The 24,622-nt window shown below is 41.2% G+C and overlaps 1 protein-coding gene across 2 annotated transcripts; it reads right to left on the minus strand.

Annotated features, from left to right (window-relative positions):
- Positions 1 to 9,692: 9,692 nt before the first annotated feature.
- LOC128765182 (rab11 family-interacting protein 2) lies at positions 9,693 to 24,305 on the minus strand. Of its 2 annotated transcripts, none has more exons than XM_053875673.1 (6): positions 24,152 to 24,305; positions 22,451 to 22,941; positions 17,668 to 18,074; positions 16,473 to 16,806; positions 14,355 to 14,424; positions 9,693 to 12,018 (listed from the first exon to the last, which is right to left on the minus strand). In XM_053875673.1, exons 2-6 carry the CDS (start codon positions 22,801 to 22,803, stop codon positions 11,794 to 11,796), a joined length of 1,389 nt encoding a protein of 462 aa, XP_053731648.1. In that variant the 5' UTR covers positions 22,804 to 22,941; positions 24,152 to 24,305; the 3' UTR covers positions 9,693 to 11,793. The 2 variants fall into 2 exon arrangements, with proteins under 2 accessions (XP_053731648.1, XP_053731647.1); XM_053875672.1 differs by having other exon boundaries at positions 16,473 to 16,809.
- Positions 24,306 to 24,622: the final 317 nt, after the last annotated feature.

Consider the following 24,622-nt stretch of genomic DNA (forward strand, 5'->3'; position numbering starts at 1 on the left):
ATATAAACATGGCAGTGAAGCAGCAAAGCACAAGGTTAAAGGGAAAGATGGAGCAAGAAAAGGGAAAATTGGAGAAACTGGACACAAGCTTCATTGGGTTTTAAAGATCCAGTCTTTTGCCCCGCACCCTGACATGGGATTGATATGTTCTGCTAATGGGAGGAAAGAGAGAAGAAATAGCAAGAAGATAGAAGAGAGAAACAGCTATACATGCTACTGTGTGTGATTAAGACTCTTTGAAGGCACGAAAGAATCTGGTGAGACTGTAAACTTCAAGTGTTCAATCATCGCAGGTGTCTTTGACCACAACTACGCGTTATTTACGCCTCGACGATTGAACCTGACGTTTTCAGCCCTCCAGCTAAACATTATGTTATTTCTCCTTAAACACTATTTACGGCTATTAAAACACTTCACTTCCCGAGCAACTCCCTCGCAAGGCAAAGCCATACTGGTGCTGATTCACGATTCAAAAATTGTCTCAGGCAGCAACAAATCAGACATTTATTTATATAAATATGTCACAGATTATTACTGTAATGTCTCTCTGTTTGTCTTTCCAGCCCTTTAGCGGATGCATCACTAGCATGTTGAGAACCTTTCCACCATGAAAAAAAGCTGGACTCCTTGATTCAGTTTTATCAAACACGTCTAAAGACCCAGCGAGGACTGACAGACAGCGCACAAGTTTCTCCAAAGAACATCAACATGATCCCTCTGAGGGAGTGACAGCATAATATTTAGTGTGTCAAAACTTGGCCCTCATAATTAACTTCAGCACTGTGAACTCACATGGACCTGCCCGGCTTTGCCACAGCTTCGGCAGGTCTCGACCCAAATCAAAACACAAACTGAGGCATCTCAATTGGTCACCAACACAACTCTACTGAGAAACTGCTTTGGAAACAACGAGGTCACCGCCTTTAATTCATCCAGCGGCAATTAGATACTTTAAAAACACTGGAGATGTTTAATAATATTTGAGATTGGGGGGAAAGTACAGGCCAATAATTTGGACAGTTCGTACAGTGCCAGTCACACATGGAAGTTTGGAGAGGCCCGACAAAATGACTTCCAGTAAACTTGAAAACCTCTTGGCGTTTGCAAAGAGGTCGGATTTTCCTTTCAAAATAAATCTTGGCTTTTCGGCATCACACCTTTTTGTGGTCATTGCAGCTGATCAACCAACACATGCACCAACTTTTTAGCTGTAGCTCAGGCTTGCTCTAAGTCCATAAACATTTGAGCTGTGAAGTAAAGTGAAACCTACCTCGGCAAACACAACTGAGAACAAACTTGACGCTCCCGAAGCGTGGCAAACAAATAAGTAGTCTTGAAAGTAGCCCAAGGTTGACAAAACAAACAACAAGAGACAAGCACAAACAGTTAATGAAGTAACTGTTTACCTCATTTGTTAATATTCCTCAGTGTCATGAGCTTCACCTGCAGATAGGCAGCTCTTCACCCGACTAGTTTATCTCTAACAATATAAGCAAAATCAATAATGACATAATTTTGTCTAACACATTTTCATAATAATATTGTCAAGGCAAATATGATCCAGTCATCAAACATGATGGAGTGAAACCCTGGTTGGACTAACTCGAGCCAGAGAGTCAAACTCAACTGTTGCAAGTGTCAACAGTGAAGAGCAGTAGGGGGAAGGGATTCTACTGTTAGTGTTTGACCTGGGATTTCTATCCAGACAACACTTGGGAACGTATTCCCACTAGGGATGGGCGATATGGGCAAAAAAAGTTATTGCCTTAAATGTTGTAATTTTGGCGATAACCATAATTATCATGATAAATACATTTTCATTCTCTTCCATGTGTTGAACACTACGTCTCTCTTGAAAGTTTTTTATGATGAAACTCATGAGCGAAGTTTGTCTCCCACATCATTATTTGTTTATGTTTAAATATAATAGTTGACTAAGTGTCGAGATGAGAAATTCAATGTTTCAGGTCTCTGATAGAAGCCGCTGGTGTCTGACAGGCTGCTCTGACAGCTTTATTTAGGGGTTAAATTGAGCCGTTTGTCTGCTGTATCTCATGTCTCTGAACAGTTGACTTAAACTATGGAGCAGTCTGGACACATTTCCTAGATGCTACTGAAGAAATATCAGAAATAATGTGAATAAATGGTCATTTCGTCATATTCTATTCTCCAAATCACTGTCCAAACTATCAGTCCTTTGTCTTGTGTCTTTTCACAATTCTCTCTCCTAAAATGGTTGTTTTTCATTGCCTTACTGAATATTTCGCTAGTACTTGACACTTCAGAATTTGTTGATGGTCCCTAACTGATGGCGGGTCGTAGCATTAGTGCTGTCTGTGAGAGTGTGTCCGCGATCAGTGAACCCTAATGGGAACATGGAAGAGGACGCCACCGCCAATTCCGGAGCGGAGATTCGTCCAATATCCAACTACTTTCACCAGCGCAGTGGGAGACCTGCATGTGTTGATATGAACCAAGGAAGACGACCGCGTCAGAGAACCTATGAGGACCACTCCATCTAATAAAATAAACAGGGATCCAGAGACTCAGAGTCGACCAGTGTCATTATCAAAGGTTCCCTGCATTAATAGTAAGTTTCAAACTATGATCATGAACCAAAGTCCATCACACTCTCCACAACTGTCACACGCCAGTGTCGGCTGTCAAACGCCGTGGAGCTGGAGGGCATGGCGCCCAGTCTCGTCATGTTCATGTGTGTAAGTCCAATGCAGCAAGTGGGTCACATGTTTATCGACTTTATCGTGAGATGCAGAATTGTCATCGTGGCGATTGTGTTTGGCGGTATATTGTGTACAATAAGTTATCGCCCGTCCCTAATTCCCACTGTACAGTTGTAGGAGGTTTCAGAGAGAGACTGACACTCAACTGTTGCCCCTGAATATGATTTATTATATAAATTATCATATGTAGGATGCAATGATAAAACTATACTTATTTGAAACAGCAAGTTGGAAACATGGCCGTGCGTCTCTGCAGCTGGTGAACTATTACTACTACTAACTATATGCTTGAAGACAACCTGTGTTGCTCAGTAACCGCCACTATCGCTCAAATCTCAGCTGAACGTGGCTCTGTGGATGAGCAAGTGCCGAGCCAGACTCTCAAAGACATTGGCAGACTTTGCTGAGCTCTCTCCAAACACACAACAGTCCCCTCAAACCTGGGCTTGTTCAGCCGCTGGCACCCATCGGCATCCATCACGTGCGTGCCAGCAGAGCTGAAGAGGGTGAGTACACACACTACACCGGCACTCGTGCACTCACCTTGTCTACCTTGGCACTTTTCTCGTTTGATATTGCAAACGACAAGTGAAGCGCCAGACACCATATTTATACATCTTAATGAGCAATAATGACGGCCGGGCGCTGCCAAGGCCGGTGGTTGGTGTGTTGTGTTGACTAGACTGTGCGTCTGTTTGCCTGCTACTTACGTAATTGCAGCCATGAACAAGTGAAGGAGCCGCTGTTCTAACCGTGGGATCCGAATACAAACATGTAATGATGTGATGAGTCTTTAGATGCACTTATCTCTGCTTAGCCTGGATGAGCTTGTGACTAATGACCGCTAGGATCTTTTCAAAAAGTGAAAGGCGGTGAAGGTGACTGTTAGCGCTAGATTGCTCACTGCGACTGTGCCTGTCAGGACTTGGAGGGACTTTACAGCAATTTTATCCTGATGCGTGTGGGATTGCAGGACGTGTCAGCATGTTTAGATCTGTCCGCCGCGATAAGACTGCGCTCATCGTCGGAGGTCATGGAAACAAGTTCTTTTTTTTTTCTTACCGTGAAACAGGCTACAGTTGTGACGTCTAGATTTATGGTCTGGTAATTCCCCTCTGGAGTAATTTGGCTGGTACATCTGCAGCTTAGCAGCATTCCAGCCGAGCTCTCCTGTGCTGTGAAGTGAGGAGACGACGGATTGATTGACTGTATTACTCTCCTTTTAGCACGACTTTACTGAGCCACTGCAGTCACGTTCTAATGTCATCTTTCTACTGACGTCTTCAACAGAAGTCTGAGGCACAGACACCCTGCTGAGATCATTCAAACCAAACCTGACTGACTGTGAGTTACCACACTTCTAGAAAACAACTATAATGCATCCTCAACAAGCACCAGCAATCTGCTTAAGAGCAACGTGTGGGACTATTAAAGGCTATAATTGACCTGTAGTTTCTCGACGGCTCATGTTTCTGGGCTTTCAGGTGATCACAGTTGGACACGTGCTGCAGATAATGAAACAGAGGAAGGCCTGGCGAATTGCTCCACCTGCAATAAGAACATGAACAGAGGAGGACATTTAAGTGTGTAAAAGTGGTTTGTGTTTAGATAAGAAAAAAAGACTGATAGACAATAGATGCCTTTCCTCATTCAGACAGCCGCAAACAATTCTTGGAGACTGGACGCAACACGGCCGCCGACCTCACTATCTTTCAAGTCCCTGGGGTGAGGAGAGAAACCATCACTGTAAACACATCACAATAAAAGGATGTTTTCTGCTGCAATATTCAAAATCTTCTTCAAAAATACTTCTGTTCCAATCGTGTATGACTAAACCACAGTAAAATTTCTTCCATGGACTGTGCAACAAAAAAGATTTTGAATGAAATTGGTATTCTGTCCACCCACATGCAGACCACATGAGAAAGTGGAGAAGATTATAGTGGATATTTCAATGAAGCATCTATGTCATATGATCATTAATAGATCTGAATCAGCTTTATTGCCATGGTCAGCGAGGATTCCACCAACTAGGAGAGTGCTTCGGTACATTGTGTAATAATGAACGCAAAATAATAATGATAAATAAAATATAAATCAATGAATAAAACAATAAACAATAATTTTATAATAAAAGTACCTTATAAATATGTAAACCACAAACAACATCAACATCAAAACAAATCAATGTTTCTAAGTGGTTGGATTTAGTTACAATAATTATAATGAAGTGATGTATAACACATTTAGTCATCTATTTTAGGACCTACTCCAGTTCAATTCTACGTCATTCCCGACAAAAGCATATTCAAGTGTAAACAACTTTCATAACAGTCATGAAAAAAAACTGCACGATTGAATGTTGAACCTTTGTTGCAGAGACATTTTAGGAACCTTGTGTCGAACAAACAAAAGCATAACTACTAACTATGTCAAGCATTTAGCTCGCAGCTGCTGCAGTTGGCACCACTTTATGGACATAACAAATTCACTTCACGGATGTGATTTTATGAGTTAAAATATACAAGTATGAATTTACTATACACACAAAACTTTCTAGAAACCCTGGGAGGGTTTTCAACGACGTCTACTCACGTTCGAAGGTGTTTAGAGCGACTGAAAAGAATCGAACTCAAGCATGGTTTGCGAAGGGAATCAGCCAATTACACGGCGGCGGTGGGCGGGATTTCAATTGACTGACATTGCGGTGAGGAATTTTAAACTTCAGCTCGTCGTATGTTATTATTTTATTTGTTTTCATTAGAAAAACATTTGAGGCGTTGGAGGATTTGTTTTTCTGGTGAAAGTAATGGAGTTTTGAGTGGACTCCAGCCCAGGACAACGTTTAAAGCTCCTGTTGTTTTAAGGGGAAGGGCTCGGCAAAGTGCGACCTGCGGGCCCAATGGGGACCTCAGTGTGTGTTTATCCGGTCCTAATGAAGAATTATCCATGTTTAGTATTCGACAGAAGTGTGATATTTGCGATGATATTTTGTTTTGATCTTCACTTATCCTCTTCCGGGGGGGACTCACTCACTTCAATTCTCCCTGCAGGTGAAGTGGCGTCTCCCCCTCAACCTGTCATCTGTCTTTGTTCACCTGATAGCCGACGCGTGGCAGCGATCACCGCTAGACAATACCACAGTACAACACAACATCACGTCTGACACCTGATTTATCTCCGGCACCCTTTCAGATTAGCTAACAAAGAGTCTGGCTCAGCAGTGGAGGGTGTGGCCTGCAGCTCTGGGGACTCTAAACTTGACATCTGGCCCTCGCTCATGCAGCAAGTTCAGGCCAGCTGCTCAAATAGCTTTTCCCTTAAAACACCTCATCCATCTGCCCAATTTCTCCTCATTCAAGTCTGAGTATGACAGCCTGGGGCGGCCACAGACGCGTGCTGGGTGACACCGATCCTTGCCACGACGCCCATCCATATTTAAAGGGAACACAGGTGAGTGCTGGGTGGCCGGTGTGGCACGCGTGGCCCCCCGCAACACATTTTCGGGATATTTCCTCAAATTACAGCGTGATGATTTAATGCAGGTAATGCCGGAGCCACTCGGGTGACACGTGCCGGCGACGCACAAGCTGCCTCCAGTGTAATGTGATCTGATGAGGAGCCGGTGACGCCACAATTAGCTTATGAATACAACAGGTGACACCGACATAAAGCCCAATTACACACTTATTTGTGTCCGTGGCAGAATATGAGTTGACCCTGATGATGAAAAATTAATCACGACGCGGAGGTGAATTAATCCGACAGCGACAGAGACAAAGAAGACTTCATTATTTATATACTTGGAATTGCAGCAGCAACTTATCACCTGGAACTAATCGTTGTTCAGCAGCTCAAAGGTGTCCGAGTCATCTGTCAAGAGAAATACTACATTGCGTGTTAGCGCTCACAATATCATCTACATAATAGACCTGAAATGAATCTGGCCTAAAGGGCCACAATAGGTACTGAAACAGGAACAAACAATTGGAAATGTGGCTGACACCATCCACACTAACACAACAGGAAGGAAAAGGGCAGGTTGCATTAACATCATTCGTGCAAAGTCATAACATTGCACTTTATGGCAAAAAAATAAAATAAAATAAAAATAATCCAAGGTCGGGTCGCAAGGTCATCAGTCCAAGTGAGGAGGCGAATACTGAAGTGGAGGGCCAGAGTTTGCACCATGAGTCTCTCCCAAATGGCCGCTCTTCTCCTTCTCTTTAAGTGAAAGTACATTTCTTTACAAAAATATTACAACAATGTGTCATAGAGAAGAAATTGACCAGCAAACTGAGAACGAAGAGGATAGCTACTACGGAGCACATTAATATAATAAATATGATTAATGAATAGATATTATAAACAAAATGCAAGCTTTCAAAATCTGAAGTATCACAGAAAAGGATGGAAAATTATATATATATATTTTTTGTGTATATACATACGTATATAAACAAACACACAATTATATAGAATTTTCAAATGTGAATTAATAAAAAAGTAAAAAGCTCATTTTAGAATTATTAAAAATAATTAAAAAAATTAAAGTATATATAGTAAAAACAAACAATGACGAGATTTTTTAAAGATTCACATTTGACAGAGTGTACTTGATATAAAATATTTTAAAATATTAAAACAAATATATTATTATTTAGTATTTATAAAATTGTTGTATTTTCTTCTCGCTTGTAAACAAAAAAGACAAGTAAACATTTTGAAATAAATGTTTAAATAAAAGTCAAATAAATGTCAGAGAAGATTCTTTTTGTAAATGACCCAATCTTAAATAACATGGTGACATGGTGTTGCTGTTCTAATAAAAAGTCGCAGTTCGCAGCTCCACCACTAGAGGCCTACAAAGCAGTCATTAAACTGCGGTAATTAGGAACATTTAGCTCAATTATTCACTGGGCACAGATGATTGAATCACCTGCAGCATCAGATAATCGTCCTGCGACTTCCTCCATTAAACCGTGGTTATCTGTGGCAGCTGCCACGCTGCTCCTCTTCAGGGACTAGACGGAGGTGAGAGGCGAGAGGTCGTGTCTTAACCTGCTCGCCAGTGTTGAAGCACAGCCACCAACAAAAGCAGCAGGCAGTAAACAACACAAGTGTTTCTGCTCCCACACCATTAGAGGGGAGCTCCAACAAGAGATCTTGCTACTCACAGCACCGCGGCGGAGGCATGGGAATTTCTCCAAGACAAAGGGAGGAGCGGATCTAAGGAGCAGCAAAACAAAAAGCTCGACACAAATCAGCTCAGTTAAGAAGCAATTAAGAGCGTTTGAGTCACGGAGAAGTCTGACGTGCAGGAAATGACGAGCAGAACAGCAGGTTGAATTTGCAGAGGTTTTATTTCAAAAGAACTTTACAAGCTCCTTGTGCCTTTAAACTACATCCAGCATCGTGTTGACACGTGACATGATCGTGGAGGGAAGTGAGGAGGGAACATATGAAACACTGTTGGCACTTGACATTCAGCAACTTCGACAAAACCATCATGTGACAGTTAAAAAAAAACTCAGACATCCTGCCAGCAAACTTCCTAAACCTTCATCATGTTGTGTGTAGTAGGAACACAAACGTGAAGACACATTTTAGGAAGAGATGGAGAGAAGTAGGCCACAAGTTGCTTATTGACACGAGATAATAATGGAATTTGAGAATCCACCCCACAGTCCAAAAAGATCTTGCTCAACCGAAGGCCAATTGGAGAGCTTTGTCTTTTGGCTCAGCTCTTTCTTTGCACCATAACAAACCTGTGTGAAGAAGCCAGGCCAGCTCACGTTTCATCATCCCCTCCCCTTACACACAATCCTCTTACAATAATATTATCATATTAGAGCAGCTATTGACAATTTAAATAAAATGTGTATTTTGATGGAAAAGGTTTGTGATTTTTAAGTACTTAAAGCTTAAAAACAACTCCATCTATGACACTTTAAAAAGTCTTTGACACAATAGAATGAATCGAACTAACTTGCATGAAAATGCAATATTTTAAATGAAAAAATGCCACATTTATTCAAATGTTATATCACGTTTACATTTTAACTCTTTAAGTAATTTGGAATTGAATGTGAATTAAAAAAAGTAAAATAAAGCAGCAGTTTTGTTATAGGACAAAATGAAAAAAAGGTGTCGTGTCATAAGGAGTGAGGACATGTGACAGTGTCTTTAGTATCCATCAAACATGTCAGTGTGATTCGAAAATGAACTGGATGACAGTTTTACCTTTAAGCTTTTTAGTCATCTACATAATCATCGCCACCCTGGTTTGGATGCAACGATCAGCACGGTTTCCATTGAGACATGATTTCAAGATGCTTTTCATCCCGATGCTTCAGTGTGACATCGACTGAGGCAGCGAATTATATTCCAGAGTGTAGCAATCAAGTTAAAAGACAAAAAGTGACGGACTAAATTAATTAATTTGAAGTCTTCGCTTGTCAGTTTGAGATGTGATCAACGTTTATTTTTTTGGCTGCTAAACAAACAGCAGGCTGATGCTGCAAGGGGCGCTGTGGATGCAGGTGGAGCTCACCTGGGGTCACCTGAACGGATATTTTTTGCATCTGGAAATTTGTTTCATCAGAGAAATGCATCATGATGCATCATGCATTAATATTTTTAATCACCAAAGTGTAGACGAAAGGTTAAGACAGTGAGAGCCGAGTATGTACAGCTGAGTAATAATAAAACATGTTTGTGCATGCATGTGTACATGATGGAAGACGCTCAGATTATGACCAGATTATCACTAAAACTAAATTGAATAATTTTGGAAACAGTTTTAAAACAACATTATTGTCATTCCTGAAACATTTATTATTACGTTTACATGTATTATTATTATTATTCACTGAATGACATGTTTTGTAGCTTTAAATTTTGTACCTTTTTAACACATTTTTCAATACTTTTTCCCCCCTCTATTTATGGTTAAAAAAAAAAAATTGAAACTGGTTCTTAATGCCCAACCCAGTTAGACAATCCTACAAAGGTCCGTACCAAACGTGGTGTGACAGTGCCCTTGACTGAGGAACACAATGAGCTAAAAGCAACAAGGGTGATGAGGTTCACCAGCCGTCCCAGGGATCTCTAGAGTTGACAACACATTCACCAGCGCTTTTGTCTTTGAAGTATAAAAGCAGTCACTCACCATCGTTGCACATGACTACAAAATACAAAAGAATAGAAAGTGTTCGTGATACATTCATGAAAAGTTTTTGATTAACATTCTATAGAAGCGGTGCAGCACTTGATCTCGCCACATTTGGTTTCATTCAGACTTTAAACAGCAACAGGATTTAGTCATATAAATAAAAGCCGTGTGCAACATCCGTCTCATTAAATAATAACAATAATAATAAAGATATAAAATTAAGACCAGTGGAAGACACACAAACAAAATGTAGTTATGTTGGTAACAACAGTGTTTTTCACTCATTTGAGATGATTTGATGTGTCCAGCCTCCAGTGATAACAAGAGGCTGATGTGACTGGATGAAGACGTCAGTTATGAGCTTGTCGAATAGAAAATCTGATTGTTCAGTGTCAGCTCAGGTCGGGATCATGAGGTCATAAGTTCCAAGTTGATTGTCAGTCCTCACCAGCAGAGAAAATAACTGAAGATGTTGACTTATAAAGTTCAGAAGGCAGTGTTGTCGAGCATATGATAGTTTCATGAAAGATAGAGGAGCGTAGCTGAGCCATCAGGTCAGTAAAACAAAGCCGCTTCAGAGTAAACAATGACTAGATCTGCCGTGCACTAAGGTTGGCAACACTGCAGAGAAGCAGTGAGCGATACTGAAAGTGTATTAAGTAAACATGTCAGTAAGTTTAGCTGGAAATCTTTTTACCTCCAGAGGAATAAAGTTGCTTGATCTGATTTGAATGACGGAGTAAAGAGCCATGTTTGTGACAGGACAAATTTGGAAAAAGAAAGACAAAAATAAATGTATATTAAACAATTTGAAAGCCAAATATATAATAATTAGAAATGCCTGCTGGAAAATAAAAACTACACCACCAACTGGTGGTCACAGTATAGAACTCTCTAATACTCCGTCATCAAAGGTCAGATCTGAGAATTGAAGAATGATATATTTCAAATATTTGATGTAAACATACAGCATGTACATCTATTATAAGAATATCATACACAAATTTGAGTAAGAATTTTTTTTTTCAGATGTTTGAGCATCTTCAGTACCGAAAGAAAAATTTAAACATGACGCTGCAAACACTCCTGAAGCCAAATGACACGAAAGGTGTCAAAAATGGGTTGGCGCTGCGAAAGACAAATTTCCAAGCAGAACGGAGTACAAGAATTCTGCTGCCCGTGTGGAAGACTCTGGATGCAGAAGCATTGTCACAGAGAGTCATACAGACGGTTTGTAAACAACAACAGGAATTATTATTTGTTCATCCTCAGAGGCTCGCAATTTTTTCTCCGACCGGTTTGTTCGTATCTCATCTTTTCAGATGGAGAGGACTTCACCTTGCGCATCAAAGTGACCGTGTAGTGCAAAGAAAGTGTTCACTTGAGTAAACAACACTTTCTACATCCAAATGAAGTGTAACAGACCTGTCAGTTCATGAGTGCGGGAGCTGGTTGTGACATCCAGTCGAGTGTTCCAAACATGAAAGAACGATCTCACTGGAGATATATTTGCTTTTCAGAAGCTGATTCTTTTCTTTTTATGCTCTTGGATTTTGCATTAAATTTGGTCCAACTAGTAAATACAATGATCGGAAAATACTGTCACCACTCTGCTCTGTATTTACATTTGGCACAAGCATTGTTTAAAGTCGTCGGCCTCAGCCTTCTAATTTATGTTCAGCACCAGGAGCTACGGCAACCTCTACCTGAAGGAAGCTAAAAACAATTACTCCCATCTATTTTGTGTTTGACTTCTTGGATGCAATATTTGTAAACAGTAGAAATGACAGTTACGTGTGTCTCCTAAGCAAACTACATCTCCAGGGCCTTGTTTACTATTACACTAAAGCCTTCCGGTGCTTCATGTTTGTTTGATTTCTACTTTTTAGAGAGTTTACCCGCCTTCTTTTTTGGCTCGTAGGGCGTCCGCAGTATGCTGGGCGTCTCCTCCATAACTCGCACTAGTAGGTTGTCAATGTAGTCCTCCAGCTCTTTGATGTGAGCCTCTTTCTTCTTCATCATCTCTTTGTGTCTGATGAGTTCCTGCACCACCTCCTCGAAAGACAAGCTGCTGTACGCCGCCACGCTCTCCTGCGTCACCTCCTGCGGGCCAGAAACACAACGTCTTTGATCGAGTGAAGGTGGGACAAGGGGGAACACAACAGTCAAGAGCCCTGGTCAGTTTGAAATGCGAAGCAGAAAATAGGCTCATTAGACGTGTTGGCCAAACGTGACTAAACAGCGTGATCATCAAAACTAAGTGACAGCTGTTAAATCTAGACTCATGACATTAGATCAAGCCACGATCCACAAATCGTCTGTCGGAACAATTGATGTACATAAGCCTAACCTACTTCCAGCTTTTTCCCAATCAATTAAGGCTCTACAAGGTGTGAAAAACAAACACACAACAAGCATCGAGGAGTCTCAGGTTAAATGGATGTAATTGGATGTTGACTAAAGAAGGCGTTTTTCTCTTAAAAGAAGTTTCATTTCACAAACAATATAGTTCTCAACTCTCACCTAACAGAAACTGACATGCTGCGAAGAAATAAACTATTGTCAATAAAGACGTACCTATAATGTTCATGAGAATCACATGTTGAAGGCGAGAAAGCTCTCAATGAAAAATCTATAAACAAAATACAGCAAAGTAACACAGACAACTCAGACTAGGGTGGAAAACAAATCATTAAAATTTGATAAAATTGCCTGCTAAGTCACAGCAAGTCACCTTCAAGTGAGAACCATAACTCAAATCTAACTCTTCACTTCATTTCCCACATCATCTAGCTCTGACTGATGGACCGTGAAACGTTGCAGAGCTGGTTGGCAGACACATCCTCTCCATCTGAGTCTACGCCATGTTAGATGTGCTTGTGAAGCTTCCAAAGTCAGGAGAAAAAAAACACCCACCTCTTCTGAACGACATCCACTAAGTTAATGTTACAACTCAACGTCCCTCACAGCTCACGCTCAGATCCATGTTATTACTGTTGTACATTTTCTAATTCACACTTGTGTCAATAATTGTATAAGAAATCCCTGGGAAAAATGTACATGGGCAGAGCAGCATTCTAGGCAGGACGCTTGGTTTTTAATGAGGGACCACTTTATCACCACACAGCTGGTTTCCTCCCTTCGACAGATGAATCGGCAAAAACTATCACCCAGCTGAAAATTCCAGACTTATCAGCTTCCACTCCAGTGCAGCTCTCAAGCAGAGACCCTGAGCTGGATGCCTCTGCAGGTATCTTATGGCCGTGAGAGGAGCCAAGGCTTCCATGGAAGAACTCTTGAGATTTAGTGTTTCCTAAATCGATGTGAACCACTGAGAGGAGAAAAGATACTTTACTGCACATTACTTTTGTTGAGGAATTCACTGGCATGTCGCTGAACTTTTGGGCTCATCATGATGTCCATGGGAAAATGTTTCATGGAGGAAAGATGCTAAGAACATGCTGATTTTCAGGGATATGAAATGGTACCACATTGACACAAAACTCTTCTTATGTTGTCGGATGTGGCATCACATGAACTTTATCACTCGCTGAAGAAAGTAAATGTAGCAGCGTGACATATAGGCGGCGGTCAGCGTGCGCACTCATACATAGTCATCAGGAGATTTAGTGGCTGGTGACAAAGGCCTGGAAATGACCATGAACTGCCAGAGTAATGACGGCCGTTTTTCCGCGATCAGTGCTGAGGAGAAGATAAGACGTGCACTTGGCATTCTCCACTTGTGTCATTACCGTTTCTAATGAGCTCAGCTTCCACAATCTAAAAGCTCAGCCCTTTGAAATCTCTCAGTGCGATCCCTCCCCCCGTGTGCGGTTAATTAGGGCCTTGAAGCAGAAGGAAATGGGAGCTGCCATTTCGGCGAGGCTCCGCCGCATGTGTAGGGCCACATGTGTGGATACCGACAGCCCTCAACACCCGCAGAGAAAGGTGAGGAAAGCCATTATCAGCGTCCTTCTTCTCATTTAGGCCGCACTTGGCTAATGCTCCCGCCGCTCCCTCGTAAATACCACCTTCACGCCACAGCACTCAATTAAGGACTTCTTTGGGAATAAAAAGAACAAATAAAGAACTTTTCAGACTCATCACCAAAAACCTCCAATTACAGACTAACCACTGTAAGTGACCTCGCAGCCCCAAACTTCGCGCCGCTTCAAATTACGACTATGATGCTCTGAGTGTGCAGCTGCTAATTAGTTGAGTGGCATCTGAATTTGCCGAGGCCACAGAGATCAGTGTCGCCAGCTGCCGTGTCACGTAAGACCTCGAGTTGTCAATTAAAACTCTCCAACAGTTGACAGGAAGTGCAGTCAAAGTTGCAACTGTAGAAGACACTTCTTGTCTTGTACCTGCATTATTGTCATGGCCAACTGACACCACGTCACCTGACAAACAAGGAAAACTTGAGCTGTGATTCTCACTTTTTTCTTGCCGAAGACGTCCTTCTTCCTGTGACCAAAGGTGAATTCATCCATTCTTGACTTCTTGTCACTGCAAAACAAGCACAGTGATAAGTGGAAGACTGTCAGTGGAGTAATCTGTGATCATCACATTACATCTTCCTGGTTAGTATTTACCTCATATTTATTTATTTTTGGACATATAGTTTTGTTTTTGGAAACCGGAGGCCTCAGACCGAAATTTCGTTGCTATAATATGTTTTTGTGCAATGACAATAAAGAAAGTCTAAGCCTCTCAGTCTAGTCTTATTTTCATAGATGACCTTTCATGACCTTTCCAGGAGTCATCATGACCTTTTTACAAAAGTTCCAGCTACCAAAATGTCATTTTGGAATACTTCACTACAAAACATAGTCAATAATTCCTTCCTCAACAGTCAAGTCTTTAGTGGAGTGTAGCTGAAGGGGAGGTCTTAAGTCATGAGGACTCTGCATCGCTCTGTCATGGGGAAGAAAAAGCTGGGTCAAAAGACAAAGATCTCCATTCACCACTTGATTTCAGTTCTCATCTCTTATTGGACTAAATTTACATTATATTTATTGTACATTTGTGAATTTATATAAAAGATTAAGTCTTGTTTTGTTTGTTTAGAACCGCGACAACAAAGGTGATAGTCTAGCTCCAGTTACCCTTTGAAAATTGACTCTAAGGTGAATGGATGAATTACTGTCACTAGAGACAAACAACAATAACATTTGTAGTCTCAGCATGTAGATACATGTCCACCGATTTAACAAGTGACCACAGAGGAGTCTAACAAGGAAGCAGAGAGGATGGTGGACTACAGCCCGTGGAGATAAGTGGTTAATTGGGTGGTCTATCTGTGCTGAGGATCTCATTACGGCAGCTCAGAGGGCCTTGTTATCAAGCTCAAGCTCTCTAAAGAGCCTCTAATGACACCTTCCGTTGTGATAAACCAGCCACAAAGCTCATCAACTCTCTACGCAGCACAGGACACTGACAAAACAGCGGGACAGAAATGTAACAATAACAGTAGAGCAATGAGAGCAAACTTAAATCGACAGTAAAAGTCGTCTCATTCAGCGAAGGCAGCTAGTGACAACTACTGGACAGGAGCTGCTAGTGGAGATTATCTTTCATGCTGGAGGAAGAAACAGCCATATCTGTGAAATATGACCTGTAATTAGTCCCATGCAATCTTCAGACTAATTCCCAATTTACTGATGAGATGAAGATCAGCGCCATCTTTCTACTTTTGCTCATCCTGATTCTGATTGCAGGTGAGTTGCTTATCACGCTCATCATCTTCAGTCACCAGTTATTGAGGGCGTCATGATCAATTACCAGCCACTTCAGCCAGCTTGGACTGATCATTTAGAACGTCCAGGCTAAATAGGAGATGCAACCTCTGAATTACGCCCTAGCTCAACCTGCTACATGAACCAAACTGGGAACGTACACTGCTTAAATAAGATAGTCAAGCTCATGACTAGCAGACCAGAACCTCAAGCACTTATAGGCAGTCATGACACATACAGGGGTTGGACAATATAATGGAAACACCTTCAAGCTAAAAAAGCTTGAAGGTGTTTCCATTATTTTGTCCAACCCCTGTATATGGAGAAGCTCCTGCCTATGCCAAACACACTTTGATCCAACTGAAAGCCTTAGCGTTACGTTGGGTTTTGCGAGGTTTTATCTCCCCAAATGCAGATTAGAAAACATTTACCTGCCATGGATTGATTCCCCCAGCTACCCTTATTACCTCATGAGTTGCCTCAGGCAAACTATCACCCCAGCCACTGTGTGTCTGCTAGAGAAGTCCAGGACAAAATCCCCCTCCCCAGGAAAACTTAATTCAAGGGCCATAGCTGAGTGTATTAGTGTTCACATCTCTTTTTTTTTTTAAATCCATTGTGTAAAAACCAGTAAGACACCTACTAAGATCATATTCTGCATCTTGAGGAATGGATACTTAATATGACGATTTGATGTGAAGTTTGCAGCCACTTTTAAATTGTTAAATGTATCATCATCTGCCAATACTAAATACCTCATCCTTTATTGGGTACATCTGCATCCCACAGATGGGGCGAATATGCATGAGTTTGAAGTACCTGGTTTTGTAGTTGGAAGAGAACGGGTTTGTGTCAGCTGGTGAGTCACTGCTGAAGGGGTTGGGAGAGCGTAGGTCTCCGGAGCTGCCCGAGCGTCCGCCTTCGCTGGACTTACGGCCTTCCTTTTTCCCCGTCACTCGCTCTAGGAGGCTGACCTTCTCCTTTTTCTCCTTCCGGTCCCACAGCTGCCCGTGCTCAGCTTCAAAAGGGTTGTGATTGCGTGGGAGCGTGGCATACTTCTGTGGCAGGGTGTCACTGATATCAGTGAAAGGGTCACCGTGTGCCTCGCCGTCCTGGTAGCCTGGCACCTCGCTCTGGGTACGCCTGTGGGGGCCTGCTGCAGCGGGAGGACAAAACAAAGGCATTACATCAGCTTCCAATTAGCTGGAGGAATAATATTTGATCATTATTTTGAATGATTATCTGCTGCAGACCGTGCAATGACCTTATCAGGTCAGGAACATTCATTTCAAAGGTCAAAGGCTTAAGCTTTTCATCAGAGCTTGAGCGCTGCATGGCCACATGTTCCAGGACTGTTCTATCACAATATTGGAAGTAAAGGTGAAGTTATTTCTTTCACGTCGGCATCTCTTTTTTTTAACCTTTCAAGAGCACCATGAGAATTTTTTTTTGACAGTCGACTAGGCTTTTTGATATGTCTGAATCTACTTCAAGGCCCTCTTTTGTGACATCAGCTTTTCCACAAGCAATCTTTTTATGCCAGCTGTTTATTTGTTTAGTTTATGTTGTTAGTGTTTGTCCTTTTTCTTCTTCTTTATTGACAGTCAGTATTTGCATATCAATTTAATTTAATTCAATCAGTTATTTGTGTATTTTCACATAAAACTTGCAGCTGACTTAACATAAGCATTTTGTTTTGAAAGCATCATTTATCTATAATTGAGATTGAGACATTTGGGATGCAATAAGTAAAAACAGCAGCAGGAGAAAGGTGAAGGCTGTTGCTTACATTGACTATCATATCGATAACAGTGAGTATTTCTCAACAATAACATTTCAAGAGTAACTTTAAAATTCCAGTAACTTTAAAAGACAAAGCTTTCAAAGTTATGCAAGCATATAGTTATCTACTTTTGCCCAACATGTACTTGAAATATACAATAATTATTTTGTCTGTCATCATTGAACAGTTTTACTAAAATAATGCCAGACTAATATGACCACATGATCTCACCACTTTCATCTATGGAATTCATGGAGTCCAATTTTGGTCTGAAGTGTGTCCCGATGAGATCTGACATGGAATGAGCAGCAGAGAGCTTCTGAGCCCCAGCGAGGAGCGGTCTCTTGGCTTTGGCCTCGGGCTGAGCTTTTGTTTCTGGTACCACAGGCTCGCTGCTGGCATCGGACTCAGAGACAGCAGAGCGAGGTAAGATGGCTGAAGAGGTGTCGCTGTAGCCGCTGTCGTGTTTGCGACCCTTCATCTTGTCTTTCAGTTTGGAGAATGGAGAGCGAGGCTTCTCCTTCATGGAGAGGTCGAACATGCTGGCTGTCATGTTGTTCCTCATGAACTGGATGCTGACTTGGATGCGACCTCGTTCTTTCTTCTTCTTGACTTGTCTGGACTCCAACGTGTACCAGCTGTGAGAGTAAGCGGCAACATTGTTTAGTCAATAAGTAAGTAATCAATAAGGATTATTGTGGTTCTTATGTGAAGCTAGTCGACTACAAATGGCTTGACAGATACGGCCGATAATGTCTGCATCAATCAACCTGATTCCTCGTCGTCACTTACAAGCTTCGTTTGAGCCGACTAATCCGGCAGTGAAACACAAATGAAGCTTTAATCGTTTTTCCGTCACAAGTGAGAACACGATCCATCACTCAGGGATAAACACCATTCTGTGCAAACTGAAGGTAAGAAGTAGCCTGCTGCTGAATAATAGAGCGGCTCAGTCCGTCTCCTGGGCTTCTGTTTGTATAACCTCTGCTTTTTCAGCTGGAAGTAATGGGATTTATGCTTTCACTCTCAGCAAAATAAAGTGGCATTTGCACAAATCTGCCCTTTGTTCGGAAATGCAACGACAAGCAATTGGGAATTTGCAAAGTCAAGTCGCAGGACAATCCAATAGTTCATATATGCTAATGAAACCTGTCCTCTCTGCTCTGGACTTGTGACCAACAGCAGTCAAATTGATGTCTTTCAACCAAAGTAAAGGAACACTTACTAATATCACCATAAATCAAGGTGTTTTAACACTTAAAATAGACGTGAAGACAATCTCAGTTACACACGTGAATCTGTGCAGCATTTAATCAGTCTGCTTCTGGGAGCACCACAAAACAATGTCCAGGTTGGTGGAGCCTACAGCTTCCTTTAATCCCTCTTTCAGCCCCAGTGCCTAAGAAGCTTAAATACAACATGCCTAACATTTAGACCGAAGACAAATCTCAAATCTTACATAGAATTTAGAATAAAATGTAAGACGTTTCAACGATACAGAAAAAGTCAAACTAATTCAGATCAAATCCAGCCTAGGGAGCTCAACAACAACTGCGAACAAGCCAAGTAGCTTTCCACATTTTAACATGTCAAAGAAGTAAACCGGTCTCAAGGCATCTTTAGGCAACACGTTCTTTCATTTTCTCCTCTTATCAGTCATACCATCCTGTTTACCAACACGAAATTGAGTGCAACGCCACCTGCCCAGAATAATAGATCAAACTATAAGTGGAAAACACATCTCCTCTATTGTCTCTTCACATACTACTTTTTATTTTTGGTATACTCATGCTGACGTCCATATCTTGCATATTATCAGCGTACAGATTCATATGACACAAAAGAAATGTTTCACTTGAGCATCTCCTTTGAACATATTTCAGAAGCTGCTTCTATAACAGCCCCTGAAACCAGTGTAAGTGTCGGCTGAACCGTGACCCCGGAGTTGCAGTTGTGATGGGCCTCCAGCTCCCAGTGGTGCGCCAGTCTGATCAGCAGCCAGCACTGGGCGTTGCTGAGCAGCAGGCGCTGCACCCGGGTGCCTCTCAAGGCCAAGAAAAACCTGAAGCGAACTCTTCCCAGTTGGCCCCCGGACGGCTGGGAAACTCCTCACAATCAACAAACACAGGTGTGCGATAATTATGGGCTGCCTGCTCGGATATCATGACGGGCTCCACTCCTTAGTGTCGCTTCAAAAACATTGCTGGTGGTGCACAGTGGAGTGTGGACACTGTATCTTGGGTCACAGTGTCATTCATCAGTTATGGCGTGTGGGAATGAGCTGTTGAGCATCAGTCTGTCCGATGCCATGTGAATCCAAGAACTTTAGTTAAGATACAGGGAATTGTGCACGACAACACTTTAAGCAAAAGGCCAAGGTGATCAATATTGCTGCAATGTACTATATAATCACAACATACAGTACAAACACAGTAGCAAGTGAGTTGACCAAAAATAGCTATAGTCCAGTTTCCTTGTTTGATATGCAAAGGTCTGTGTATATTTGTGGTTTCGGAATGAAATGGTGTTTGGTGATATTAAATTCAATCCAGCATGCCTCATTGCTTTTACCAGTGCCACCTAAGGTTACAAAATATACAAGTATTGGCTTTTACTGAGCTAGAAAGACCAGCAGACTATTAAAACACAGTGGGTAACTTTCCAACCATTGTTTTTAAACAAAAACATATACAACCTTGGATTATATATTGGCTATAATGATTCATGCTACGATAGATGACGGTTTAAGTCTCAACCCATGACAAAGTCCAGGGTGCAACAAGGAAGTACTTATTGCTTGTCAGTGTTAATCTGATGTCAATACCTCTAAGTCACTGTTTTTCTAGCAGTGTGCTGCGCCACACCACTGTGCCATGAGAGACCACAGAATACGCATCTGTGCTGTGAGTCCCACACAGCTAACTTGTAACATGACGTTTCACTTCAAGTTTTTCAAGCAATCCCAAATAATCAATGTCAAAGATTTGTCTGGAAACTGGAAAGGAGGTAAATTAGGAATTGTATGCCAACCGTGACACATTCGAAGCCAGATGAAGTTGGTTTGGTTAACAATCGGTGACAGGAATCTATCATGTCTGCTTTCTAAAACATGAAAACACTAAGAAGGTAGCAACATGTCCTAAAGCTGCTTGAGCTTCAACACTCAGGTTCAAGAAACAGACATTGCAGTTGCAACTTTTGTTCCACTACAAGTGATAACATCAGTTTTTCATTTCCATTTGACTGTTTTACACACAGAAATAGTGGCACTGACCAGAAACTGGGGATTGCGATGAAATCGAAAGTGTTATCAATTTTTTTTTAAAGTTAATCCTGACACATTTTGGCATATCGCCCAACACTGACAATTATAAACAAATACATTTTTTGCAATTATTTTCTGCAAATACCATACAAACATAGCCAAATAAAATAGCCAAAAAATGTAAGTGTTTTTCACAGGTCTTGTTGGTGGAGTTTTTTTTTCAATGAATGAAAAGCGTGTCTGAGAAAAAGGCTGAAAAACACTGCTGGTAAGTCAGTAAGTGCCAAGGCTATGTGAGGGAAAATTTACCCAATAAAATTGGATCAAAGAGCCAAAACCCGAATGAGACATTAAACTGTACCTGAACATGGACACTTATCTTATCGTTTTCAAACACACAGAAGAATGTGAGAAAGTAGGAGGAGGCGTAAGCAAAAAGTGACGAAGACTTAAACAAAGCAAACAACCGCTTCTCAATCCATCCCCACCTGAGACAACAGAACTGTAGACCAAGGAGTGACTACTCAGACATGTTAGGCCAGCTACACTAGTTTGAATTATTTGGGTGGTTCTACACATGCCACTGTTCAGACCTACAAAAATCCCTGGAATAACTCACCAACACGGTTAAAAATAATTGTGTATTTATCTGTCTTAATAGCCAAATGTACAACTGTTCATTGTCAGTCGCCATGATTGAAACAGTGAAAATACAGGACAAAGCAGCGTCATAAAATACCAGTACGCCTACTTTAATAAGTAACATGAAATGTGTTAACATGATTCATTGTCATCAGGTCGGCAGATGTGACCCACTAAAACAACTGTGACAATAAGTCCAGTCCACACAGTCCACTTAATCACTTGAATGTTTTCCACTTCCTCTAAAGTCCAACTTCCTAAATCTACTTAACTTATTTGTGTTATTTTGTTATTTTCGAAACAGGAACTGTCCAGCATTGACAAAAAGTTCAGGATTTCAGTTCTGACACATAAGAATTAGGGGAAAACCCAGAGTAACAACAGTAAATGAACGAATGGGAACGAAAAGTCGACTAAAAAGGTAACAGTGTTTGAGATTCAGGTTAGGTTAAGTTGACTTAATTCAAGGAAGATCACAGTTCAGCATCTGAGGAAACAAACTCTTTTAAAGCACAACTCTTTCCAACATTTTTTCCCAATGAAAAGATTTTTGATACGATGACCTTCTGTTCAAATGGGTATTGACAATGTTTTCCCTATAACTTATATTATGCACTAGCACAACCTGCAAATATACTGTCACCCTAAAAGACGATAAATTATTTTAATAACTAATAGTGAACCACTACTTTTTAAACAATCTCTGAACCAAGGCCAGGCAGGTACCAACCACCGCAGACAGAAATTGGTATTAATAGCTGCAGGCTCTGAGCCAGCCAACCTGATCTAAAAATAATAATGTAGCTTAATAACCTCACACCAAGTACAAGACCATTCCACATTGATAATGTGTTCAACAATTCTCTTCACATTGCTGCATGATGCTAATTGGTGGGCTCATGAAACTCACTAAAATAAGGCATTTTTCTGAATGAGACGGCAGGTCTCATTCTAACATGGAAAGTCTAGAAACCATTTGGCCTGAGCCAATCTATATGACAGACAACATATGTCAACTGGTTATTGCATTCTGATTCTGATTTTAACTTAAAACCTTGTTGATGTAGAAGCAGGGCAGAAAATGGCATTGTTATAGTACATACTTACTCTATTTTCTTTCTTTCCTTGTTATCAAATATTTCATTAAGGTTGATGATCTTCTGACCCAGAAACTTGTCCATCCCGACAAGCGATCGGTGCATGACGATGAGGCAGAGCTCGTACACCTCGGGGTTGCCTTCAATAAGTAATCCTGGTAACTCAAAGGAGGCTTCTTCTCTCCAGACCGGGTTAAGCGTCTTCTCAGCCACCGACGTGGAATACTTCTCCTTACCCAGCTGAATGATCGTGTAGGCATCGTTGGTGCCATTCTTGCCTTTGGGTTGCAAACCAGTCGCTTGAAGCACAGTAGCTTGGACATGGGTTGGAAACCACTTCTGGGACTGCTCAGCCAGGGACATGGTTGGTGCTGATTTATAACTCACTCTGTCAAGCCGCTTTTCTCCACGTCAGTCTTACATGGCGAAGGTCACAAGCATTACACTGACCCAGCTTCATCCTTGTCCAAGTCAACGATGTCCAAGCCACTGATGAGGCATCTGGAAAAAGCATGCAGTATAAGGCATAACAGCATCAGCGTCTGTCTCACAAGGACCACATGACCGACACACCACATGACTGACACACACTGACCACAATTACATGAAAACTCACAATCGTGGGAGAAGAAATACTTCCTACAGTCTGTCATGTAAACACCCTGTTGAACAAAATGATACAAAAGTATTTCCCCCAATTGTGTAACAAATAAATAGTTGCTAGAAACATTTCAGCGAGCTTTAAAACGAAACAATTATGACTATAGAAATGGAACAAAAGACCTTCTCCTTGTCACAGAATCTTAAGAGCATCTGAAAACAACCTCTAGATAAATATACTTTGTAGAAATGTGCTTCATGAGAATCTGGATGCCAATGACCATATGTTAAAAGACTATGTTTGATTAGGCAGTAACTCAATACAAGTGTAAGTCAGGGGAAACTATAAACAGTTAGCTTTATGATATTCCAAAGAAAACACAATATTCCAGTCACTGCTACCAGTATAATCTGGCTGACACTAATTTCATTACACCACAGTAAAGTATGGGTGAAGCATGCAGCAGTTACGATAGGAGATCCACACATTAGCAGTGCTTTTGGATATATTGGAATAAGCCTATCATATCTGTGTGCAGGAAACGAAGCACATTCAGGCCAAAAGCGATGACTAGTGCCAGTGACACATCTCCCTTTGTCAGTAAATGAAAGAGTGACTCAGAGGAGCGACAGCAGGGCTCCCTAATAACGCTGCTAAATGTGGCTCTATTGTCGACTGCGGATTCTGAACATGGGAGTGGAGCCAACTCAAATTATATTGGGGTTACACGCACACACTGATCAATTCAGATCACTTCCATTGACGGTGCTAACTGTCCTAAAAGTTGTCCTAAAAGCTGTTTACATACAGAAATTAAGAGATGGTGCCAGAATAAAACCTGTATACAGCAGTGTTTGGTCTAGATTCAAATTAACTGGATGAAGCTTTATTTGTGACGGAAATTAAACCTAATTGCTAAGACATTTCCACGTAACACCAAATGCATGTCACACAAAGCTATAGATAACTTTTGGCCACAGGAAAACATCGCACATTCTCACACTGGATAAATCTCAGTCATTGTTTCATTCAGTGCAGCGGCAGGTTAGCATTCAGCGGCTAACTCCTGAGCTAACAACACAGAGCAGAGCAAACCCAACGAGCACTTACCTCGATGTCACTTTGACAGTCATCCCTCCAACTAAGCCCGACTTCATAAAAAGTGTTCAGGGGACCATGTCTTCATTACACAGCGCAGCATGTTAGTTCAAGCTTTTGTTATTACTCCATTCCTAACTACTGCTGTCGCCTACCGACACGAAACACTTCCTGGTTAGACGTCACTTCCGCGCTCAGACCGAAACAATCAACAATTGATTTTTTTTTAATATTTAATCGTAATTTGTCTTCTATTTATTGGCAAAATGTTTTGACTTCAATGTCAATATTTTGTATTACACCCAAACGATATCTGCCGTTACGTTATTTTAAAAAGTACAATGTTTGGTTGGCATAATTCATTATTATTTTGTTTTTGAGTCAATTATTGTCATTTTTATACATCAACAATGATAGAAAGAATGAGAATATATGTATAGATGTTAAAAAGCAACAGCATAATTAAAAATATTTCCCCCTATC

This window comes from Synchiropus splendidus, chromosome 9 (genome assembly GCF_027744825.2).
Source record: "Synchiropus splendidus isolate RoL2022-P1 chromosome 9, RoL_Sspl_1.0, whole genome shotgun sequence".
NCBI lineage: Eukaryota > Metazoa > Chordata > Actinopteri > Syngnathiformes > Callionymidae > Synchiropus > Synchiropus splendidus.